Raw genomic sequence first — 27,185 nt, forward strand, 5'->3', positions numbered from 1 at the left:
TTAAAAAAATAAATTTATAATGCTTTAAAATAAAATTTAATTTCATTATTTTGATTAATACAAGTTACATATTTATAAACCAACTTTAATTAAACTATTATTACAGTTTTTATTACTTTTTCTTAATCTATTTTTTACTGATATGGTATATTTTGGTCAACGTTTATATAAGAAGGGAAATTAAAACCATAAAATACATTTATTTTATTAAAATAAAAAATATTAAAATAAAACTTAAGAAAATAAAGTTATTTACCATTTAAAGAAAAAAATTATTTTACTTTACAGTTAGTTTTTTCTCAGTCTAATGATTTAATTTTGTAGATTAATTTATAAATATGTCATTGAATTGTAAAATTATAAAGTTTAACTTATTAAAATTTAACTTATTAACTTATTAAATGTTGAAAATTTAAAAAGTTTTTTCTTACCCTGGTCCATAATCACAAATGTATTTTTTCACATACTTATTTCCATCATGATAATAAGAATAACCACATCCAACTAAAAAAGAATTGTCCCAAACCATCTGTAATAAAAGAAAATGAATGAATAAAATGCTTATTTTTTTTAAATGAGAAAGTGGATGAAAGACAATAAAAGTTAAAAATTAAATCCAGAAAAAATACGGATGGTTCACATCAGAATAATAAAATAAAATTTTTTAATGTTGAAGAAACATTTTTTTGATAATTATTGTATGAAATAAATAATTTACAAATAGTTCATAGCATGAGCCTTTTACTTATTGCACTGGTATAAAATTATAGGAATTACTGACAAGAGGGGGGAATTCCCAAAATACCATTAACATTTTATTAATTACATCATTGTATAATTTCCTAATTGCATTTAGCATAATAATTGGTTGAATTTAGATTTATGGGTATACAAACTTAATAAACAATATTTGATTACTAATGAAAGAGAAAGAGATTAAATTAATTTATCAATTGCTCATTTTTTGTTTGAATATTTGTTTTGTAAAATGGAAAGTAATTTAAATCAGTATAAAAATCAGATATCTGTGATGAGAAAAGGTGAAGAAAGAATCAGACAGTGATCTATTTAGAAAAGAGTGGGCTAGGATGAGGAAAAGATGATAGTAATAATAATAATAATGAGGGATTTGCTCATTCAGAAAGAGGGACAAGATATATATTATGTCCCTTTTGCTTTCCAAATTATCTGAAATTTTCGAAATTTATTCCTTAAATAAGATTACTATTTCTATCATCATATTAGAATTAATAATTATGAAGTGAAGTAACATATAAATAATTTTTAAACGTGAATTTTAAATAAAATTCAAGGTTGAAGATGAACCAAAAATGTAGCTTTCAATAGATTGTTTTATTAGGTGGTTATTTTATTGTTTTTTTTTTTTTTTGTCTTCAGTCATTTGACTGGTTTGATGCAGCTCTTCAAGATTCCCTATCTAATGCTAGTCGTTTCATTTCAGTACACCCCCTACATCCTACATCCCTAACAATTTGTTTTACATATTCCAAACGTGGCCTGCCTACACAATTTTTCCCTTCTACCTGTCCTTCCAATATTAAAGCGACTATTCCAGGATGCCTTAGTATGTGGCCTATAAGTCTGTCTCTTCTTTTAACTATATTTTTCCAAATGCTTCTTTGTTCATCTATTTGTCGCAATACCTCTTCATTTGTCACTTTATCCACCCATCTAATTTTTAACATTCTCCTATGGCACCACATTTCAAAAGCTTCTAATCTTTTCTTCTCAGATACTCCGATTGTCCAAGTTTCACTTCCATATAAAGCGACACTCCAAACATACACTTTCAAAAATCTTTTCCTGACATTTAAATTAATTTTTGATGTAAACAAATTATATTTCTTACTGAAGGCTCGTTTAGCTTGTGCTATTCGGCATTTTATATCGCTCCTGCTTCGTCCATCTTTAGTAATTCTACTTCCCAAATAACAAAATTCTTCTACCTCCATAATCTTTTCTCCTCCTATTTTCACATTCAGTGGTCCATCTTTGTTATTTCTACTACATTTCATTACTTTTGTTTTGTTCTTGTTTATTTTCATGCGATAGTTCTTGCGTAGGACTTCATCTATGCCATGCCGTTTATTGTTTCTTCTAAATCCTTTTTACTCTCGGCTAAAATTACTATATCATCACCAAATCGTAGCATCTTTATCTTTTCAGCTTGTACTGTTACTCCGAATCTAAATTGTTCTTTAACATCATTAACTGCTAGTTCCATGTAAAGATTAAAAAGTAATGGAGATAGGGAACATTCTTGTCGGACTCCCTTTTTTTATTACGGCTTATTTCTTATGTTCTTCAATTGTTACTGTTGCTGTTTGGTTCCTGTACATGTTAGCAATTGTTCTTCTATCTCTGTATTTGAACCCTAATTTTTTTAAAATGCTGAACATTTTATTCCAGTCTACGTTATCGAATGCCTTTTCTGGGTCTATAAATTCCAAGTATGTTGGTTTGTTTTTCTTTAATCTTCCTTCTACTATTAACCTGAGGCCTAAAATTGCTTCCTTTATCCCTATACTTTTCCTGAAACCAAATTGGTCTTCTCCTAACACTTCCTCCACTCTCCTCTCAATTCTTCTGTATAGAATTCTAGTTAAGATTTTTGATGCATGACTAGTTAAACTAATTGTTCTGTATTCTTCACATTTATCTGCCCCTGCTTTCTTTGGTATCATGACTATAACACTTTTTTTGAAGTCTGACGGAAATTCCCCTTTTTCATAAATATTACACACCAGTTTGTGTAATCTATCAATTGCTTCCTCACCTGCACTGCGCAGTAATTCTACAGGTATTCCGTCTATTCCAGGAGCCTTTCTGCCATTTAAATCTTTTAATGCTCTCTTAAATTCAGATCTGAGTATTGTTTCTCGCATTTCATCCTCCTCAACTTCCTCTATAACATCATTTTCTAATTCATTTCCTCCGTATAACTCTTCAATATATTCCACCCATCTATCGACTTTACCTTTCGTATTATATATTGGTGTACCATCTTTGTTTAACACATTATTAGATTTTAATTTGTGTACCCCAAAGTTTTCCTTAACTTTCCTGTATGCTCCGTCTATTTTACCAATGTTCATTTCTCTTTCCACTTCTGAACACTTTTCTTTAATCCACTCTTCTTTCGCCAGTTTGCACTTCCTGTTTATAGCATTTCTTAATTGCCGATAGTTCCTTTTACTTTCTTCATCACTAGCATTCTTATATTTTCTACGTTCATCCATCAGCTACAATATATCGTCTGAAACCCAAGGTTTTCTACCAGTTCTCTTTATTCCGCCTAAGTTTGCTTCTGCTGATTTAAGAATTTACTTTTTAACATTCTCCCATTCTTCTTCTTCATTTACTACCTTATCTTTTTTACTCTGACCTCTTGCGATGTCCTCCTCAAAAATCTTCTTTACCTCCTCTTCCTCAAGCTTCTCTAAATTCCATCGATTTATCTGACACCTTTTCCTCAGGTTTTTAAACCCCAATCTACATTTCATTATCATCAAATTATGGTTGCTATCAATGTCTGCTCCAGGGTAAGTTTTGCAGTCAACGAGTTGATTTCTAAATCTTTGCTTAACCATGATATAATCTGTCTGATACCTTGCAGTATTGCCTGGCTTTTTCCAAGTGTATATTCTTCTTTTATGATTTTTAAATTGGGTGTTGGCAATTACTAAATTATACTTCGTGCAAAACTCTATAAATCGTCCCCTCTTTCATTCCTTTTGCCCAGACCGTATTCACCCACTATATTTCCTTCCTTGCCTTTTCCAATGCTTGCATTCCAATCTCCTACTATTATTAAATTTTCATCTCCTTTTACGTGTTTAATTGCTTCATCAATCTCTTCGTATACACACTCTACCTCATCATCATCACGGGTGCTTGTAGGCATATAGACGTTAACAATCGTTGTCGGTTTAGGTTTTGATTTTATCCTTATTACAATGATTCTATCGCTATGCGTCTTGAAATACTCCTCTCTCCTCCCTATCTTCTTGTTCATCACGAAACTTCCTGCCTGCCCATTATTTGACGCTGAGTTAATTACTCTAAAATCAACTGACCAAAAGTCCCCTTCCTCTTCCCACCGAACCTCACTAATTCCTACTACATCCACATCTATCCTATCCATTTCCCTTTTTAAATTTTCTAACCTACCAACCTTTTTTAAACTTCTAACATTCCACGCTCTGACTCGTAGAATGTTATTTTTTATTTTTCTGGTGACCCCTTCCTTAGTAGTTTCCACCCGGAGGTCGGGTGGGGACTAGTTTACCTCCGGAATATTTTACCAAGGAAGGCGCCTCCATCATTGCTATATGAAAATGAAGAGAGCTACATTTTCTTGGAAAAAAAGCAGCTGTAGTTTTCCATTGCTTTCAGCTGCGCAGTACTCAGAGGACTGAGTGATGTTGATATGGCCGTTTAAGTCATTGTGACTCACGCCCCTAACAACTACTGAAAGAGCTGCTGCCCTCTTTCAGGAATCATTCCTTAGTCTGGCTCTCAACAGATACCTCTCCGATATGGTTGCACCTTCGGTCCAGCTACTCTGTATCCCTGAGCACTCAAGCCTCCTCACCAACGCCAAGGTCTTATGATTCATAGAGGAGGATTTTATTGTAATATCAATTTATTAATATTGATATTAAAAGACATTAAAAAGAAGTGTCTAAAACATTTATATATATATATATATATGTGTGTAAAATATTTGAGGTACTATAGATGAAATATTTTATACTATTACAGCCTTCACTGTGGTAAACAGAATGAAGGTATAACTTGCAAGGGTGAATATTACCTACAGTCAGTGGTTTTAATCCATTGGTACAATATGGAATATTCAGGTTAATGAGAAACTATCTCTTCTCATGTTCTTTATGAAGCCTATCACTGAATTTTGTTATTTGTGAAAATGGCTCAGTAATTTCAGAAATGATTTGTTTTATGTTAAGTAGTAACCCAACACAGAATAAATAAAAGACTGACATAACTGTTAAATTTATAAATGTTTAGTAATTTATAGAATAAATTATTCTATATACATACATATATATATATAAATATATGTAAATGAAATTTAAACCAGCAAACCACAGTAAATAGATAGTTAAACTTACCATAGGTTTAACTTACCTATAACTTATATATTTACTGTATTTTTGTGGTTTAAATTTTATTAGCATAGTGGTCAACATGTTAATTTATTATTTAAATTTTCAAAAAAAAAAAAATTATTTATTTACCTGAGAATAGTGACCAGTTTTAAAACTAAATCCACTGCTGAATGAATAACTATGTACTTCATTAAACCAGTTATATATCTGTGAAATAAAGTCAGGATGTTCACCATAAGCATCTGGCCTCGGAGATGACCAAGTTGTAGCAATATTTTGACCGACTGGGAATCTTGCTAATTTTTTTTTGTTCATAGGGAATAAAAAAAAAAAAAAACACTTAAATTAGTTTTACTTCATTTTTTATTTGCTAAAACATTTAATATTATTAATTTTAATATGAAAGTATACTCATTGAGAGTTTTTTCAGTCTCAAATGGAATTTATTTTGAAATATTATTTATTAATGTCATCATCCAAACATATAATTTGAAGATGAGATGAAGATAAATTAGTAAAATTGAACCCATATTTACGAAATTATAGCTTAATCTAACCTTTCTCTGAAAATTGTAATGTGGAAGGATTTTTCATTTCGCTAAACCAGAGAAATATATTTTTGTCTCACTGCCTCATGTGTATCTTCTAATTTGGTAAGTTAGGTTCTGCAATTAATAATTTTATATATATGTACAACAAATGATAAAAAAGAAATAGAAAGAATTTTTAGCTACAAAAACCTTCACGGGTAAGGTGAATAAGGCATTTACTGGTTCCTTGATAAAATTTTTAATATTAGAATGAGGATTTTCATAAACCAAGTTTTTGTCATAGATTGTAGTTTGTATTTAGGTTGAATTTTTACTCGGATCTTTGATTTTATACTAACCCAAAGTAAGTATATCCAGCAACAAACATTTCTTCCCCTAAGAAAGTAACGAACCACTTGAGAATAGGTACAGGCAAATTTTTTTCTTTATGAAAAGGAACGTAGTAGTGTACAACTCACACACTCATTTTGCAGCTTATACTCACAGTAGCAGATCTATCTTTTTTAATATTATTTTAAGGTAATTATAACCTTACTGCTTTGTTTAATTATTAACTTATTTATATTATTTGTTAGTGATCTACAGTAAATATACTTACAAACACGTCTTGCTTTATCTGAATCATGACCAGTAGGACACTGATCTGCCCAATTTTGTGCTTTGTATGCTAGTTCTTCATCCCAAACCTATGACAAATTTAAAATTTTTACATAAAAGATTTCTGTTTCTTATTTTAATACAGGATATCTTAAAAAAGTGACAGGATCTACTAGATTTCTTTAAAAAGAGGGTTAGACATAGTTATTTCTTTCAGAATTTTTGTAAGAAAAATGATTAAAATTATTGTTAGTCGAGTAAAAACTCACATTATCACTGTCTGGAAAATTTTGATGATAAAAAATTTCATTGAAAATTTACTCTCACAAAAAATTTGATTTTTGTTTGCAGGATTTTTGTGCTTACATGCAATACATTGCATTTAGTGAAATATGCAAATATTAGAAATCATCATTATCAATATAATATGGATTAGGATATAGAAAGTACTATTGCAGAATCAAAAATGTAATTCTAAGCCGCCTCTGTATTCTCTTGTATCTTTAAAGTGTATTATAAAAACTGTATGGGAAGATTTATCTTCTTCTATATGAAGAACACAGGGGGAAAAAGATGAATGTCCAGTCGGATCGTTTTTGAGAAGATGCAGTTTTAAGTTTGAAATACAAATATCTCATTTAATATTTATTATCCATTATTGCTACAAGAACATTATTTTATAGCGCCTAACATAATCAAAGGCACACAAAAAAATTTTAACTTAAGTTAATACAAAATTTCAATGTTAAAAAAGATTAATACCTTTCCTAGCTATATTAGCTTCAAGAAATGTGAATTATTTAATTGTGATAATTTCTTGCTATTTAAAATTTTTTACCAATTTTTACAGATAAATTATTTTTTATGATAAATACTAAAAATACACTCTTGTAGACACACATACACCATTTCCAACACACAAACATACACATTCTTGCCATACCTCACCCACTTGCTCACATGCACAACTTAAATAAATTGATAAAATGTAAAATAAAATTCTAACTGTAAGTAAGTTTTGATGTAAACTTACTTACAGTAAGTTTACATCAAACTTACTGTAACTTACTGTTCTTACTTACAGTTAGAATTTTATTTTATTAATGAAATTATAAATTTTTATTTAAGAAAATAACACTTTCCAAAGATTTTTTTTTATTATATAGAAAAAATTGTTCATCACCACCATCATCTTCATGTAAGTTTACATCAAAATTTAGTTCATCATAGCATTTTTGAGCTTCACTGTGACAAAATCTTTTTAAAACTTGTAAATCCTCAATTTTTTATTTTGACACAGGGATTCGCCTTTAATACAAAGGTTCTGGGTATTCAAATTCCTTATCAGTTATAGAAATCTTGTGCTGTTTACGATTTGGTAGGGTAATTGTGCCAGAGAGCCAAGAACCACAAAAAGTGTTTCTATAAAAAACCAGTTGAGGAGATTCCTTTCTGACCAACAATTCTCTAATAGGCCTTGTGGGAAACTGCGTGAGTTTTTGAAGATTCCAAAAAAAGATTTCAGCTCCTAAACAAAACTTGGTCACATTTTCCAACTATAAATGGAAAAGGAGACTGCCTTATAGTTTTATATGATCTTTAATATATATATATATATATATATATACGGTCTTTGGGAATCTCAGCTCGAGTGTTTTGATTAATAAATGCCATGTTACGGATAAATTTCTTATTGCTGTGGCCTCTTATGGGAAAAAAACATTTTAATACTGCTCAATTGTTTGCAAAAATGTACAATGTAATAAACAAACCGTATAACAGAATGAAGTTTTATTTTTCCCACCACAAGACACAAAAAAATAGTCACTTCATTTACAGCAGGAGGTAGTTGATTAAAAATGAAGTCATAAATTAAAGAACATATATCTTGAGCACCTTTCCAAACTAAAGTTTCATCAGTCAAATAAAAAACTGACATTTTATCGGATAAAACATGTACGTTAAAAAGGTAATAAGACAGTTGACGAGAGTAATACACATGATTAGTAAATATATTTGGTACATGCAATGTTCTAGATCCATGCACATGCCGTCAACAAGCTTTACATTTCTGACTTTCCAGTTTGGCTTTCCTTTTTATTTCATAGAATTTATATGCTTTTGTTTTATGTAATTCATGCTCCATTTTCATTTTATGGATTTGTTGTTCAATATTATTTTTTGTCTTCAACTGTAACTGCACTCACTGTCTTCAGGGCATCTATTTTAACATCAAACTCGTTACAAATGCCACAGATATCACTTCTTGGATAGCTGAATGCAATATTGTAATCACAAAAAAATTTTGTTCATTAAGATTCATTAGATACTAGTTGTCTGGATTAATTTCTACATACATTTCATGCAATTTGAAAACATTCTTTTCAGGTGGCAAATATAGCCTTTTACTGTCTTTAAGGCTGTAATGACTAAGTGTGTGGCTTCAAAGATTTAATGTGGCTGTGAGTGTTTTGAACTGTTTCTGCAGGCCGTTTCTTGGGTCTGTTCTGATGTTGACCTCTACCATCTTCTTTAACTGTACCAGTTGCTTTTAGAGATGACTGTACAGTCTGAAGCCACTTTGCAGAAATTCCGTGCAACAATAGGAATGATTTATAGCATACTGGAATTTCCAAAATAGTTTCATCTATAAGATATTAAAATCTGATATAGTTTTATTTCTATCTGTTTCACGGACAACACTAAAATGCTTAAATCTACTGTATTTACAATCTTTACCTTTTTCATAGGCTGAATATCTTAATAACTTATTTGCTTCAAATACTCTACTATAAGATTTTCTTTTTCTACCTTTTTTCTAATTAAATAATTGGATTTCTTCACAATCACCCATTTTAATAAAATGGGAAAAAGAATAAACACAAATAACTATTCACTATTAATAGAGAAGAGAGCAGAGAAAAACACTCGGTAGAAAATGAAATCCCAACAGTCAGCAATAATTAACAACCTCACTATTACTATAAAAATTAGAATACCAAAAGTCAATTTAAAAACAATTCTCAACAGTCAGCAAAAATAATAACCTGAACAGTATGGTGAGTAAAAAACAGGTTGACTTGTTTATGAAACTGTCTTATTACATAAGTCACAATCTCTTATAACACAAGTAAAGCAAAGTTAATAGTCCACGATATGTCAGCTATGTTTTCATTTTATTTACTTGCTTTTTGTGGATGTGGACACTGTGAAATTTGGCAGTAATATTCTGGTGGAGAATGTAACTTCTGAAGAAAAAGAAACAGATCTTTCAATAAAAATTTGTATAAAGTGAACTCTGAAACATTTACGTGTATTAAATAAGTATTGATCTACGTAAGAAATCACATTGCACTGCTGCTGATATTAAAAAAGTTACATAAATTTTATAAATTATATTTTTAATTTTTTTTTTTTTTAAATATACATGTGTGGAAATTAAAAAAAGATAGTAAAATATGATTTTTTTCATCTTGACCCATATTAATATCTAATACTAATTTTAAATAATTGGTGATTATGAATTATTTACATGTAAACATTCAGCTAAGATTAGTAATACTATAATAATTTTTAATTATTTGTGTTGAGAAATTTTACACACCATTTCAAGCATATTGGATGCAGGAGGTTGACCTGCAACTAATCCAAGTGCAACAACTTTTCTTAAATAATTATGCATATTAACAATATCTTCTTTTTCCTGGTACGATAATCCAGCAGTTTCTGTTAAACAATTGACATACGTTCAATATTAAACAATAATATTCAGAAACAATTTATTTGATTGTAGATATGCTAAGTTATTTTTCAAATTGTATTTGATTAGTGGTAATATTTTACTGATGATTGATAACAATGGTAACAATTAACCTATATGTTGATAATATAATTGTATTAATGGCAATATTACAAAACTGTCATAGATATGTGATAGAGAAAGCAAACTTGTCTTCCAGGTTCAGTGAACCCCAACAGATATGGTCAGCTTGTATCTGTAAGTATAAATTTTACAACTTCCTAACTGGTATTATTAAAAATCTTCTTCAAGTTCCATGACATATGCCACCATTTCATTTCTCTGAAAAAAGTAGTATTACATTTTTAGAAATGGACTCTTGAACTTATAAATTATAAATGATATAATTTTGAGCATCTCTCAAAAGAAATCTAGAGTTACTACATAATAAAATTTAGGAAGATCAATCTGCAGTCCTCTCCATGATCAATGGGAGTAAAATGTTCAAAGGAGCAGTATGTACCATTTACTGAAAATAGGTTCTAACTATGGACAAGGTAGATGTCAAGTTTGTTAAAAGGTTAACTTTGAACAGAAAGAATTTTCAGAATTTGATTGTAAATATTAACTGAGGTGTTGATGGGTGATATGAGAAATTATGAGTTTTGTGGTTTAGTGTTGCATGATATTTAACAGTCTGTCAATAAGTCTATCAGTGAGGTATTTTTGTTAGATTATGATAAAAGAACAGCAGAAAAAGAGATATCTTAGCAGTAGATATTACCATAGCAATATTATTAAGAGTCTGAATAAATATGTACATATGATTCATACACAATGTAATGTAATCTAAGAGGTAAAATGTTTTAATAGAAGTCAGTCTTCTAAAAATTATTTCATGTTTAAATATTAAGTAAGGAGACAGCTAGCAGAATTAGGATTTCAATTATGTGGTCACATATATTATAAAACAGACAGACAAGGTGGGGAAGCTAATAGATTTCTATTGCTCGTTTTTCCTGTGTAATCAATTACTGTATATTATTATGATATGATTGTATTTTATTGTTATTTCTAGCATTTTTTCATGTTTACTTATGATTTAATTTTCTACATAATTTTCTTCATTAAATATTATTATTATTAATCATGTCAAAGGTCTTAGTAAAAATAAATGAAAAACAAATAATTATTTTTGTTTAATATTTAATTGAATACATACTTATCATTTTACACCGAGCGTGTGCTGTTGTTAAGCATATTGCAGATAGGACAAATAATAAGATTAGATTGTTCATGACCCTGTAACAATATAACGTAAGTTTATTTTATGAATAGGTTAATACAATAATATAAATAAAACATATAATAAAAGTAAAATTTCATTTATATTATATCAATTAATTATTATATTATGAATAATGGTTTTCATAACACATGTACTATTATCACATCTTTCTTTTATTTTTATTTCCCATTCTATTATAACCATATTTATGAATAAGTATCTACATTTTTAATTACACTTGTGTGATTATCTCTGAATGTTTTTATTACCTTTATTTTCTATACTTTTTGAATAGTTCATAAATAAAATTTTATTCAGTTAGTGTTTAGTAAGTGAAGTTCTTTAGATGAAGCAGAATAGTTCCATTTAATAAATTATATTCCTATAAATACAAATGTAAACTGAATGAAAATAAATAACATAATTACAGCCTGCAAAGTTGAAAATTATTGTAAATGAATAAAATTAATTCTTTCAGGAAAATAACTGAGAACATTATATTCAAAGTTTACATGTATTCATCAGACATATTTTATAGTTGTTTTCCTTGTTCTGCTTTTTGTCGGGTTTTGTAAAGCGATCTATTTCAAAATTTTTACAATCACCATGGTTATTTAAAAGATACTTTGATGCCATCCTAACAGAATAACAACAATCACAAGAAAAGGATAAACATTGAAAAGTGTTTTAAGACAAATTTTTAATTAATTTTAAGAAAGTGGGATTTATAATAATTTTTTGCTAAATTAACATGGAGTGAGGAAATGGAAAAGATTATTTGTGATCAAAACCAAGTAGTGTTTCTCCTGTAATATTATTGAAATTCTACATATATGTAGTAGATTTGAATAAGAACCAATTTCAAATCATTCTGCTGTTTTCATTACAAAAGTGGATTAGACATTCAGGAGTGATGCTTTTACAGTAAGACAATATTCATTTAGATAAGAATGCAATCCTTCAAGAAAAGAAAACAAAATTTTGGGACGACTTTTTTATTCTCGATTATATCATAACCAATCCTTTATGGGCAGGACTGAGGGTCCATTACTTTACTTACACAATTTACTCCTATTAAAAGCTTGAACCTTCATCTATTTGTGCAACATCCTATTCTGATATCATTCAGTATCTTCAATGTCTTCTCTTCTATTCTCCATTTTTCATTCTCACATAAAAGAATTATTGTCAATACTTCATTCCTTCTTTGGATTTCTCACAACTAGTTTATTTTGCTGTCTGTATGATACACACAATTGTTTTATCACCTTGCTGCATTTCAACAGCTTTTTATTTCTTGTATTATATAATTTCCTTCATCCTTGAATTCATATTTTAAAAACTCTTTCTTCCAGTATCTTTCAAAATTCTACATATACCTCATTCCTCATCAAGTGAGTTTAACCCATGAAGTAAAGTGCTATCAACAACGATTCATTAATATCTTGCAAATATCAAATGGCTTCTATGTATGAAATATTTTCTGTTGAATTTTTTATTCAATACAACTATTCTTTTCTGAATTTCTTATTTATTGGTACATGCTTTAATTATAGTAACTTTTTTGATGGTGAGCCAAAAAAAAATGTATAATGAAATGTTTTAAAAGATTTACTTATAAAAATCCTCACAGAAGGATGGTCTTAAAGATATCTAAAATTGTTTTGAAGTAAGTTTTTTGTTTTTTTTTAATTTTGATTGTTTTTTATTACAAAAGTTTAGTTATAAATTAATAATATCATCGATCATCATGAATGATCGAACTTAGCAAATTATTATAGCATTATATAAATAATCTTAATATTCTATTCTTTATTTTATGCTAATCTTCAGTATTAACATACACTGTTTACTGCTGATTAATTTAACCTTTTGTCCTTATTCTATTTGATTTGATTTTTATTTTATTTTATATACTTCTGTCTATTCTTCAGATTAATACTTCCACTGTTTCTATTATCTATTGTCACCTAATGTTTTAATTCTAATATTGTCATATCATCAACAAATAATGTTAAACACTAGAATTTTTTTTCCTCTTTCTTACCATAAAAAAATCTTGGTTTGCCTTCTTTGAGTATTTTTTTTCTTCAGTCAATTGATTGGTTTGATGCAGCTCTACATCCAACATCCTACATCCTACATCCTGTACTACATCCTACAACCAACAATTTGTTTTTACTTATTCAAAACGTTACCTGCCAGCACAATTTTTCCCATCTACCTGTCCGTCAGTATCAAAGCAACAATTTCATGCCTTAAGATGTGACCTGTAAGTCTGTTTCTTCTTTTAGCTATATTTTTCAAATACTTCTTTCAGTCAGGTGGATAAAGTGAAAACCTTTTCACTTGTCACTTTATCCACTTGACTGATCTTTAACATTCTCCTATAGCACCACATTTCAAAAGCTTCTAATCTTTTCTTCTCAGGTACTCCGATTGTCCAAGTTTCACTTCCATGTAATGCTATACTCTAAACATATATTTTCATAAACATTTTCTTGATGTTTAAATTAATTTTTGATGGAAGCAAATTATATTTCTGACTGAAAGCTCATTTCGTCTGTGCTATTCAGCATTTTATATCGCTCCTGCTTCATCCATCTTTAGTAATTCTGCTTCCCAATTAACAAAATTCTTCTTCCACATTTTTTTATTGTCCTATTTTTTGTATTCAGCAGTCCATCTACTTTATTTCTATTACATTTCATTACTTTCATTTTGTTCTTGTTTATTCTCATGCGATAGATCTTGTGTAGGACTTCATCCATACCATTCATTGTTTCTTTTAAATGTTGTTTACTTTCAACTAGAATTATTATATCATCAGCAAATCATAGCATCTTCAGTTTTGCACCTTGTATTGTTACTCTGGATCTAAACTGTTCTTTAACATCATTAACTGTTATTTCTATGTAAAGATTAAAAAGTAATGTGAATAGGGAACATCTTTGTCTGACTCCCTTACTTATTACTGCTTCTTTCTTATGTTCTCCAATTATACTGCTGCAGTTTGGCTCCTGTAAATTTTAGCAATTGTACTTCTATCTCTACACTTGAACCCTAAAGTTTTTAAAATGCTTAACATTTTATTCCAGATTATGTTTTCAAATGCCTTTTCTAAGTCTATAAATGCCATGTAAGTTGGTTTGTTTTTCTTTAATCTTCCTTCTACTAATAATCTGAGTCCTAAAATTGCTTTCCTTGTCTCTGTACTTTCCCCAAAATCAAACTGATTTTTCTCCTAGTACTTCTTCCTCTTTCCTCTCAGTTCTAGTTAAAATTTTTGATGAGTAGTTAAGATAATTCTGTATTCTTCACATTTCTCTCCTCTTGCTTTCTTTGGTATCACGAAAGTAACACTCTTGTTGAAGTTTGAAGGAACTTCCTCTTTTTTATAAATATTATACACCAGTTTGTATAATCTATCACTTCTTCACCTGCACTGCGTAGTGATTCTGCAGGTATCCCGCCTATCCCAGAAACCTTTCTCCCACTTAAATCCTTTATTGCTCTATTAAATTTAGATCTCAGTTTTGTATCTCCTTTTCATCTCCTTCGACTTCCTCTTCTTCCTCTATAACACCGCTTCTATTTCATTTCCTTCATATAACTCTTCATTATATTCTACCCACCTATCAACCTTTTCTTTTGTATTATTAATCAATCAGTGTACCATCTTTATTTAACACTTATTAGATTTTAACTTATGTACCATGCTAACTTTCCTGTATGCTCTCTTTATTTTACCATTGATTTATTTTTCTTTCCACTTTTCTTGAATGCACTCTTCTTTCGCTAATTTGCACTTCCAGTTTACAGTATTTTTTAACTGTCAGTAGGTCCTTTTACCTTCTTCATTACTAGCATTCTTATACTTTGTATGCACATCCATCAGCTGCTATATATCCTCTAATATCCAAGGTTTTCCACTAGTTCTATTTGTTCCGCGTAAGTTTGCTTCTGCTGATTTAAGAATTTGCTTTTTAACATTCTCCCATTCTTCTTCTACATTTTTTACTTTATTTTTTTACCTATTTTTCATTATCACTAAATTATGGTCGTTATTGATGTCTGTCCTGGATATGCTTTACTGTTGATGAGCTCATTTCTAAATCTTTGCTTAACCATAATATAATTTATCAGATACATTGTGATATTGCCCAGGTCTTTCCATGCATGTATTCTTCTGTTATGATTTTTAAACTGGGTGTTGGAATTACTAAATTATACTTCATGCAAAACTCAATAAGTTGGTCCCCTCTTTCATTTCTTTTGTCCAGCCCATATTTACCCACAATTTTACCTTCCTTGGCTTTTCCGATACTTGCATTCCAATCTCCAACTATTATTAAATTTTCATCACCTTTTATGTGTTTAATTACTTTGTCAATTTCTTTGTATACACATTATACCTCATTATCATCCTCATTGGTGCTTGTAGGCATATGTACGTTAACAATCGTTGTCAGTTTAAGTTTCAATTTTATCCTTATTACAATGATTCTATCGCTACACATTTTGAAATACTCTTTTCCCTGTCTTCTTGTTCATTACGAAACCTACTCCACCTGCCTGCCCATTATTTGAAGCTGAGTTAATTATTCTAAAATCATCTGACCAAAAGTCATTTTCCTCTTCCCATAGAACCTTGATAATTCCTACTACATCTACATTTATCCTACCCATTTCCCTCTTTAAATTTTCTAACCTATCAATCTTTTTTAGACTTCTAACACTCTATGCTTCGACTTGTTAAATTTTAACTTGTTTAATTTTCTGGTGACCCCTTCCTTAGTAGTTCCCACCCAGAGATCCGAACAGGGAACTAGTTTACCTCTGGAATATTTTACCAAGGAAGGCACTTCCATCTGTGTTATATGAAAATGCAGAAAGCTACATTTTCTTAGAAAAAAACAGCAGTAGTTTTCCATTGCTTTCAGCTGCGCAATACTCAGAGGACTGAGTGATGTTGATATGGCCATTTAAGTCATTGTGACTCACGCCCCTAACAACTACTGAAAGAGCTGCTGCCCTCTTTCAGGAATCATTCCTTAGTCTGGCTCTCAACAGATACCTCTCCAATATGGTTGTACCTTCGGCCAGCTATTCTGTATCAGTGGTAACTCAAGCCCCCTCACCATCGGCAAGGTCTCATGATTCATTGAGGGAGATAAATATCTATATGTTTATTTACTGCTTTCCCACTAAATTTTCGCACTTTACGGCCTTAATATTGGGTGTAGAAAGATTGTAAAAACTTCAAAAATTTCTAAAAACAGAAATTTATCATTGTCCTGATATTCATTTTTATATGATGTTTCATTTAAAAGTTATTTAAAAAAAAAAACAGAAATTTAAAAGATTTTATCGCCGATAACTTTAAATAACGATCAGCAACGTATGTTTTCTATTTGGCATATCGATAAATGATTAAAAAAATGAATTTTTGGCTATTTCAGAAAAAATAGTTGTGTAGCCGGATTTGCACAAAGAAATGTGCGGAAATGTCCGGATGAGCTATCATCAAAAAAGGAAAAACATAAAAACTGCCCTTGCAATAAATAGAAATTTTCCCGAATTTGATTTTTTTTGTATATCTACGGGGGTCCTTAATCTTGTATTTCAAAGAAATCAACTCGTTTTTTATAAATATATATATTTGTATTTATTTTCATCATCTCAGTAGTGTTTTATTTGTTATCTGAATATTTTGTGTTTCTGTTTTTATTATAAAATCCAACCGAGAAATATTGATTCATGATTTTATATATACACACACACACACACAGACACATTTCTGCAATTCTTAAAGCATTAATTAGGTCACGTTTGCCAATAATTAACGCCAATTCTTGGGTTCCTTTTTTTTAAATTTGATCAAGATGCAGTTTTCTTATGCATTAGTTTTTTGAACATTTTTCCTTGTACGAAGTAAAGGAAGTATTGTGATCGCGAAAAATCTCCGTTTTCAGATTTCAACGGAAATATCCATTTTGACCATCCCTGAATCCATTTTGACTTGTTTCGACCTGACGTATGTACGCATCTTGCATAACTCAAAAACGATTAGCAGTAGGATGTTGAAATTTTGGATTTAGGACTGTTATAACATCTAGTTGTGCACCTCCTCTTTTGATTGCAATCAACCAAACCAAAAGTGTCCAAAAACGCCCAAAATTCAAAAAAAATTATTTTTGACTTTTTCTTAATGCAGTAATAAGCCGTCATTGAGAACTTTTCAACGATATATCTTATATCGTGGTAGTTATTTTCAATAGTTCCAGAGTTATAATACGAGATCGTGGATACCGGTGTTCTTTGGTGGTTGGGTTTCAATTAACCACACGTCTCATGAATGGTCGAACTGAGAATGTACAAGACTACACTTCATTTACACTCATACATATCATCTTCATTCATCCTCTGAAGTATTTCTTTTTCCTGTTTAGCCTCCGGTAACTACCGTTTAGATAAATGAAGTGTAGTAGTCTTGTACATTCTCAGTTCGACCATTCCTGAGATGTGTGGTTAATTGAAACCCAACCACCAAAGAACATCGGTATGCACGATCTAGTATTCAAATCCGTGTAAAAATAACTGACTTTACTAGGATTTGAACGCTGGAACTCTTGACTTCCAAATCAGCTGATTTGGGAAGGCGCGTTCACCACTAGACCAACCCGGTGGGTTATCCTCTGAAGTATTATCTGAACTGTAGTTAACGGAGGCTAAACAGGAAAAAGAAGAGTTATAGCCAAATAAAACTTTAATTAATGAAATACCTGGATCTTGTGTGAAGGCACATAGGATTGAATCAGACTTTTCCTTTTTTTTTAATTTTTTCAATTAAATATATTTATTTATTAATGTTAACCTCTGATTGTAAAAAAACATATTTATCGTTATTCAATAACAATAAACAAAAAAAATATATCAGAAGTTATTAATGAAATAAAATTTTATGTATTTTTCATTGTAAAAAAAAAAATGTGTGTATGAAATTTAATACGCGTACAAGGAAGTTATGTGGTTTCTACATCAATATTTTATATATATATATATATATATATATATATATATATATATATATATATATATATAGCAATTTTTTGTAGGGGTTTCCATAATGTAAATAAAAGTAAAATAAAAAATAAAATTTTACAAATATAAACCCGTTTAAAAAAATACATAACATAAATTTTATTTTTCCAATTATTTTTAAATTTAAAATCGATACTCAAGATATATTTTATTAACTTAATTTATAATTATTAATGGCTTTTTTTAATCGTTAATCTGATTGAGCAAGGAGGAAGTGATAGAATGGTATACATAAATATTTTATTCTAATCAAAATATAGCAATACATTATATACAACACCTTAAGAATTTGTGAATTGCTCTTCGACGGATAAAAGTAATCCATACAAATTCCTGGATTAATTAAAGGAAATGTTAGTAAAACCTTGATCAAAGCATCAAGTACTCAGTTAATATTATAAAGTTTTGGAAGTACAGATTAAAGGTTAAAAATAGTAAACACATGATGTAGTAGGAAATTAAATTTGAAAAGAAAAAAATTACTAAAAAAAAAAAAAATTATTATTTATGCACATTTATTCCATTTACATGAGATTCATAAAATTCTGGGTTTTTTTCTTTATAAAAATTAGTAGTTTTTAAATCTAATTAAATGAATAATATTAATTGTATTATGTTTTGATTCTATTTTACATAAAATGTTAGCAAGGTTTTTTTAAATTCTTTGATTATATATTAAAAAACGGAACGAAAACATAATAAGGTTCTTTTTATAAGCCGATATGTTGTGCCGAAAACACGAAAATAGTTCTGTTATATTCGTATTAGATAAATTTGTTAAAAATTGATCCTAATGAGTCATATTTATGGATATCAACCGATGATCTGATATCCCATTTTACGTCTTAAAAATTCATTCTGAAGTAGCTCCAGTTTTTTATTTTATTCAGACCGGAATATTTGTAAGTATAATAAAAATTTAATAATGATTACAAATTAAGCGTTTTATTTATGTTTCATAGTGAAGCAATACGGTTTCATCCTGTTGCAAACGAAATAAATTTGATCACCATTCGAAAATTTGTCTTCTAACAAAACATCTAGAAATTTCGCTTTGTGGGTAACATAAAAATATTATCGTACTAAAAAAAGGAAGTCCATCATTTTTTTACCAACCTTAAAAAATACAACTGATTGAAGCCCAACAATCGGGCTATAAAATAAAAGCAGTTGAAAAATGTGCCGACTGTCAATCGGCGTTGCTAGGGCTTACCGAACGGTCTCTACAGAGGCAGTCTGGTGATTGCTTCGCTCCCTCCTATGGAGGTATTGGCGGAAGAACGGGTGCGAAGAAGAGAAGAGATTTTTTTTTATTTTTATTTTTTTTTTTGAGGGCGAAAAACGCTTGTGCGTTATCATCGCCCGGATCTTTTTTTTATATAGAAAAATAAATGTTTTAATACTATTCTGAAAGATGATTAAAACTTACAACTAATATCAACTGTAAAAACTAATATAAGATCAAAGTAAATAGAATTTTACAAAGTCCATGATGGGTGTAAAGGGCCCATTCTTGGATAACAAAAGATAAAAAAAAAGTAAAAACCATAAAAGATCTAATATAAAACTTAAAACTAAAATAACAAAATTAAATAAAACTTAGAACTAACACAAATTATATAATTAAAACTAGGTTAAAAATAAAATTAAAATGTTGAAATAAAACTTAAAACTATTACTAAAATCTTATAAATAATATCACAGTCAGTCTTTAAAATATTTAAAAAATAACTTATAAAATTTAACAAATTCCGATAAGGAGTGTAAAAGGCTCCTAATCGGATAAAAAAAAATCAAAACCTCAGAGAGAAAAAAAACTTATTTAAAAACTAAAAGCATTAAAAAATATAAGCAACAATATTACATTTTTTGTATTAACCCTATACTAAGCAAAAACAGAAACAGTCGGTTTAAAACCTCTTTATCATTACTCAAGATACCACGGATGTTTCTGGGTAGTTTAAATTTACGACGCAATGCCGCATAACATATGCAGTTCACGAGTATGTGGCGCACAGCCACGCGGAAGTTGCATCGTGAGCATAGAGGTGCTTGTCCTCTTGTAAACAGGTACTCGTGAGTGACCCTCGTGTGTCCTATCCGCAATCGACAGAGAACTACTTCCTCACGCCGGGGTTTTCTGTATGAGGAGTCCCATGTTAACACAGAATCTTTAATCTGACGGAGTTTATTATCAACGGTAGCCGTCCAGTCACCTTGCCACCTTGCTCTTAGTAATTGTTTTACATAGTTAATGAAATCAGAAGTAGCAACTCGGGTGGTGAAAGGAGGCTGGTTACATGCTTCTTTGGCAGCGGAATCTGCACGTTCATTACTTGGAATCCCTACGTGGCTAGGGACCCAGCAAAAACTTAATTCTGTGTTGCGATTATTCAACTCGGCGATTGCGTTGTAAATTTCAATGACGATAGGATGTTTGGAATAAAAGGTTTTTAAGGCTTGGAGAGCACTACACGAGTCACTGCAAATAAGAATTTTTCTATATTTAGGGTTAATGATGTTTAGACCCTTATTTATAGCGTATAGTTCAGCGGTAAACACACTCGTAATACCGGGTAGACCAAACATATAAGTTCTCTCATTGACAACAAATGCACACCCAACTGTATCGTTTTGTTTCGATCCATCAGTGTATACAACCGCGTCTGGTTTCATCTTGGAGAGAACACACTGAAACATTTGCTGAAAGACAATAGATGGTGTTGATTGTTTATTGTATGTCGTAAGGTCAAAATTAAAATTTATAAGGTTTATTCTCAATTGAGGATATGAGCAAGGGTACATAGGAAAGAATGACGGTGTGTCAACATTTATATGCTGCAGCAGACGCCAGGTACGGACACCTACAGGTGCAGTACGACGTGGATGGTCCTCATACTTTCCTAGATTAGGATTTCTAAAGACCGAGTCAAGAGCCGGGTGATTTGGTTGTCCTCTGAGACGAGCAAAATAAGATAATAAAAGCTGGTCTCGTCTATCCCAAAGTGATGGTTCACCACAATCTACAAGTAAGCTTGCGACAGGACTTGATCTAAACGCGCCTGTGGCAAGCCGAAGGAAAGTATGATGTACACTATCCAGCATTTTAAGCACGGTTTGACGAGCTGAAGAGTAGGCGACACAGCCATAATCTAAACGGGAGCGAACAAAGGAATAGTAAAAACGTATCGTACATGACCTATCGGCTCCCCAGTTGGTGTTAGTAAGGACTCGCATCATATCTAGAAGTTTGGAACATTTTGTTTTCAATTCTTTTAAATGTTTGACCCAAGTAAGTCGGCTATCAAAAAATAAACCTAAAAACTTGACGTAAGTAGAGATAGTAATAGTCTCTCTGTTCAGAAAAATTTGCGGAATAGAAGGGTTTCGTAGCCGAGAAAAAACTACACATTTTGTTTTTTCGGATGAAAATGTGAAACCAGTAATCCTGGACCAAGCTTCAAGGTGAGATATAGTGTTCTGCAGTAGTCTCTCTGCTGTAGGTGTTGAACGGCTTGCAATATAGATAGCAAAGTCGTCAGCAAATAGAGAACATGAGACAGGAGCCAGCACACATTTGGTAATATCGTTTATGGCTACAGAAAATAAGGTGGCACTTAATACACTACCTTGGGGCACTCCATTCTCCAAGATGACACTATCTGAGAGCGAATCATCCACACGAACACGAGCCGTTCGGTGATTTAAGAATCCCCGGATAAAAGCAAGCATATTGCCCTTGATTCCCCATTCTTTGAAAGTGTTAAGAATACCACGTCGCCAGGTTGTGTCATACGCCTTTTTTATATCGAAGAAGATAGCGACGAGGTGCTGGCGATTTAGGAAAGCGTTTTGTATGGCTGTTTCTAGTGACACTAAATGGTCAATAGAAGATCGTCCTTGTCGAAAACCACACTGTTCTGGAGATAGAAAGCCATGTTTCTCCAAGTACCATGTAAGTCTGCGGTTTACCATTCTCTCCATTATTTTACACAAAACGCTTGTTAATGAAATAGGGCGGTAGCTTGAGAGGTTGGTTTGGTCTTTACCAGGTTTTAGTACTGGTATAATAAATGCTTCTGACCAGCCGGGTGGGAAGACTTGTTCGGAGAATAAACCGTTGAAAATATTCAAAAGTTGTTGCAGTGTCGAATTAGGAAGGTGTGACAGCATGGAAAGGCGAATGTTGTCCGGTCCAGGGGAAGTGTCCCGTGAGTTTTTAAGTGCATGTAACAATTCCTTAAATACAAACGGAGTGTTTAATTCACTAACCGAATCACCAATGTTTAACGATAATACTTCTATTTGTATCTTGTACCGTTGAAAATCGTTATTATATGATGAGGTGAGAGACACCGAGCGGAAAGATTTTGCTAGAATATTTGCCACTTCTGAGGGTGATGGAAGGGGTTCTCCTTCATCAATAAGACCGAGAATAGATTGTTTCGGTGATCCGAAAATTGCACGAATTTTCTTCCATACAGTAGACGTGGTAGTAGTGCGTGAGATAGTGCTCACGTATTTCATCCATGAATTCCTCTTAGCGTCCAAGAATACTCGACGGCACACCGCTCTAGCCCTGCGGTATAAATTTAGATGTTCTGTTGTAGGCCTACGATTAAATTTACGTAGTGCCTGCCGTCGATTCCTAATAGCATATTTGCAATCATCGTTCCACCATGGAACGAAAGGACGTCTAGGATTACCCGATGTTTGTGGGATATATCTGTTGGCATTCTCAAGTATCATGGACGTAAAAGAAGAATATTGGTCGAGGGTGTTCGCTCCGTCGTCATACCAGGCATGGCCAGGAAGGAGACGATAAAGCGCCGGCAGGAGAGATGGACTGGATCAGAGATGGGTCTCTGGACAAAGAATTTAATACCAGATATCAGGCCTTGGCTCAGACGTGAGCACGGGGAACTCAGATTTGAACTAACCCAATTTTTATAGGGGCATAGTAGCTTTAATAGCTATCTATGCGGCAGGAGGAGACGGTCATCTGAAAGCTGCCTGTATTGTGGAGAGCGGCATACTGCGGAACAGACTATTTTCTGCAAGATAGGAGGAAGACAGGATGATGATGCGGACACGGTTGGGAGAGGTTACCGCAGATAATATAGTGAAGCTAATGCTTCACGGTGAACGGAACCGGTCAGTAGTCAGTAAGGTAATAGGGAACATCCTCCGAAAGAAAACTTGGATGAAGTGGAAGATAGATGAGTGGTATTAGCGTTAGGGCAGTGAGGACAACCCCGTTCAGGAGGGGTGGGATGCTCCGGCGTCCCACCTTCAATGATTGTACGGGGACTTCTGGGGTCCTTAGCTGTGGTAAAGAAAGATGGAGACCCGGTAGGGGGTCCCGGATTAGAGGCAGGCGCTTATTAAAAGACCGAAACCCAGCCGCTGGGAAATACTGTCAGGAACAGCAGAGCCGGGTCTGGCAGGGCCTACCAGATGAGTAGAGGCGACTGGCACTCTCAAAGCTGTGTTATACGGGATGTGGATCGGGCCTTGAGAGGAAGGGAGTAAAAAAAAAAGTTTATAATAGAATTTGCTTTCTCATGAATAGAATATAAATTTTATTTTATCTCCTATTGTGGCGCTGAATACAAATCAGTTAAAAAGAATATCCACTTAAAAACATATCCTGGTTTGATGATTCTGTCATCAGAACAAACTGTTTTTACTCTATTTTTCTGTTACACAAAAATTACTTATTTATTCTTTCCGTAGAAGTAATGTAGATAGACACTAATTGACCGATTACGTGATCTTTTGTTAATTATTATTAGATTCTTGTTATTTAACTACTTATTTCAATAAAGCATTTTTATAACTATTTAAATTTGTGTATTTAAAATAACTTTTCAGAATTATTTAAATAAAAAATAACAATTTAAAGTTAGGTGGCTATCATTTTGAACGTGAAACAATCATCACTTGTAGATACTGAGGAATTAATATAAGATAAATTTAACGTAGAATATAATGATTTAAAAAAATAATTAATAAAATAACCTACTTAATAAACCTGCAAAAACAGTGTTGTTATTTATGTTCATAAAAATGTTTGATTGAAAACTATGAAGTATAGTTTTAGGCAATCTCAGTCGAAAGTAAAAAGTTAGCTTAAAATTTTGAAGATATTAAGTGGCCTAAACCACTTAAACTCAAACTCAGATTATCCACCATAACTTAATAAACTGCTTAAGACCGTTTAAAGCTATGTAGTTTTAAACGGTTAGCGAATATGTATTCGCTAACGTTAAACAAGAAAATAATGATAAGATGCTTGCTTGTATAAATCATAGTGGACAAATTGAATCGGAAGATAAAAGTGGTTTAGCTTTTTTTGTGATAAATTTACGCGTTTTTAGTTGAACGCCTAAATTAATGTCAGTTGATATCTCGGTTATTTCAATCTCAGTTGATTACCTAAAACAATAATTCATAGATTTTAATTGAAAATTGTTTCTCTCTTTTATTTGTAGTCGTATAAACTTTTTCGAAGGTACTATTTATTTTGCTATTTATTGTATCGTTATTTATTTATTTTTTTTACGATTTTATTACTATCCATAATAATGTTTATTTAAAACTAATTTCTTAATATTTACTGTCGATGATAATTTTATAACTGAAACAGTCATCTACTTCTAGATTTTAAATTACTTTCTTTACGGTTTTCGATTTTTCATAATCGTTTAGCAGAGCTCTTTTTTAAATGTAACCATATTTATTGGTCGATTGAATAGCTCTATTTTTCTATTACTTTTTATTTATTTTAATTGTTATTTTAAATATATATTTGCCAGTAGTAATAATTTGAGTGAATTTACATATTTTTATTTTCCATTGAAAAATCTCTGTAGGTTTTATCATAATTATTAATAATTTAATCGGTTCACAGGCAATCCGTCTTGGATTTTACGGGCTATATAGAACTGAAACGCTCCCTACAGCTTTTAATATAGAAACAACAAAAATATTCGTTTACCAGCGGATAATGATAATTATTCGCCGACTTGAAATCCTTTTATATAAAAATCATTGTTGCATAACGTGAGTCCGCTCTTCGGTCTCTCTATATAAAACGTTGGAATTTAATAAAGTTAAAGTCAGTTCATCTTTTTTTTGTAATATAAAACTTAAAAAAGCGTAAAAATTATCATAAGAAATTGAATAATAAATATTTACATAAAAGTCATCAAGATCAAGGTTTTTTTAGAACTTTAACCTAACGTAGCTGAACGTTATACATATAAAAAAAAAGCTCGAAAACCAGTTTTTTGTTAATGACATTTTAAGATCACTCTCTGTAGAAACATATATCGTTCTAGTCACATATATATATATATATATTATAATCATAGAAAGTCCCTATTAAAAATAACAATCCTTATCGTACTCAAATAACAAAAGGTTGAAATTTATTAACTTAATCGATAACAACTGGGTGATTAAATTATAACATATCTTTCACACAGAAAATAGGATTTCCATAAAATTATCAAACGATTTACTGTTTCAACCCGTAAACATTTTTTTTTTTGTTTTTTAATGAGGCATTATTAGGGTGGAAACAGTTTTTAGCATTTATATTATTATTTATTTTATACAGAGTATCCCATGAAGAAATGGAGAAACCTTCAGGAAATATTCTATTTAGTAAAAATAATGAAAAAAGTTCATATAAACATAGGTCTGGAAGGTTTCAGATTTTCTAATAAAAAGAAGCTCCACTGTAATTTTTGAGATCCAAATTAATAAGTAAAGTTGGTGGTTTCTTGTGTAATTTCAGCTCGGGAATAGGATAAAAAAAGGTGCCAGAATTGGAATTTCAGTAGTTTTTAAGATATCCAACGTAAAACACGAAATTCGGTATCGAAAAACAATTTTTGTTTTTAGTTTTGTAGTACAATAACTTTGTTAAATGACTAATCAGTGCCAAATATTTGTAACAAAACTTGCACAGAATTTAATTCTGAGGAAAGTAATGTAAATAGAGCCGATAAAAAGTAAATAAAACTTTTAAAAATCAATCTTTTATAGAAATAAAACTAAGGAAAAATAGACAAAAAATCATATTATTCTCTTTGTACCTAATAAACAATTTGTTTAAAGCGATCTTTTATACGTTCTACTTAAACTTTCTTCGATGTATCAGAATTTACGTACGAAAGGTTCATTTCCATAGTGTTCGTTTTCTGTCGAACGCAAAGTAAATCATCGTGAGATTCAGCATATTTAGTGTAGCCCTTAGTAAACCCACCGGGTTGGTCTAATGGTGAACGCGTCTTCCCAGATCAGCTGATTTGGAAGTGACAGTTCCAAAGTTCAAGTCCTAGTAAAGCCAATTATTTTTACACGGATTTGAATACTAGATCTTGGACACCGGTGTTCTTTGGTGGTTGAGTTTCAATTAACCACACATCTCAAGAATGATCATACTGAGACTATACAAGACTACACTGATACATATCATCCTCTGAAGTATTATCTGAAAGGTAATTACCGGAGGCTAAATAGGAAAAAGAAAAAGTGTAGCCCCTAGTAGCCTTGGTGCCTAGTCGGCTTGTAGTAGTGTCTGCACTACTACAAGGCGAATTTCATGTTACACTGGTTTGTCAAAAAACAAAGTGGGGTGTATCCTTCAAAAAAAAAATCTTTATTCGTTCCGCCTGCAGAAGGTTCAAAATTTACAGCCAACAGATTACCCCCAACGGTTAAAATTGGGTCATCGGCTTCTA

At 31.1% G+C, this 27,185-nt stretch overlaps 1 protein-coding gene across 1 annotated transcript in view; it reads right to left on the reverse strand.

The window, feature by feature from the left end:
* The window catches only part of LOC142330083 (salivary antigen-5-like), a 34,810-nt gene that overhangs the window by 1,194 nt on the left and 6,431 nt on the right, over positions 1-27,185 (reverse strand). The window contains exons 2-6 of the mRNA XM_075375137.1: positions 11,263-11,342; positions 9,906-10,027; positions 6,303-6,390; positions 5,283-5,449; positions 432-529 (exon numbers count right to left, since the gene is read on the reverse strand). Of these exons, the coding sequence (XP_075231252.1) occupies positions 432-529; positions 5,283-5,449; positions 6,303-6,390; positions 9,906-10,027; positions 11,263-11,338 (551 nt within the window). The 5' untranslated portion in view covers positions 11,339-11,342. The remainder of the gene's footprint in view (positions 1-431; positions 530-5,282; positions 5,450-6,302; positions 6,391-9,905; positions 10,028-11,262; positions 11,343-27,185) is intronic.

The sequence above is a fragment of the Lycorma delicatula genome, chromosome 9 (genome assembly GCF_047948215.1).
Source record: "Lycorma delicatula isolate Av1 chromosome 9, ASM4794821v1, whole genome shotgun sequence".
In the NCBI taxonomy this organism is placed as follows: domain Eukaryota; kingdom Metazoa; phylum Arthropoda; class Insecta; order Hemiptera; family Fulgoridae; genus Lycorma; species Lycorma delicatula.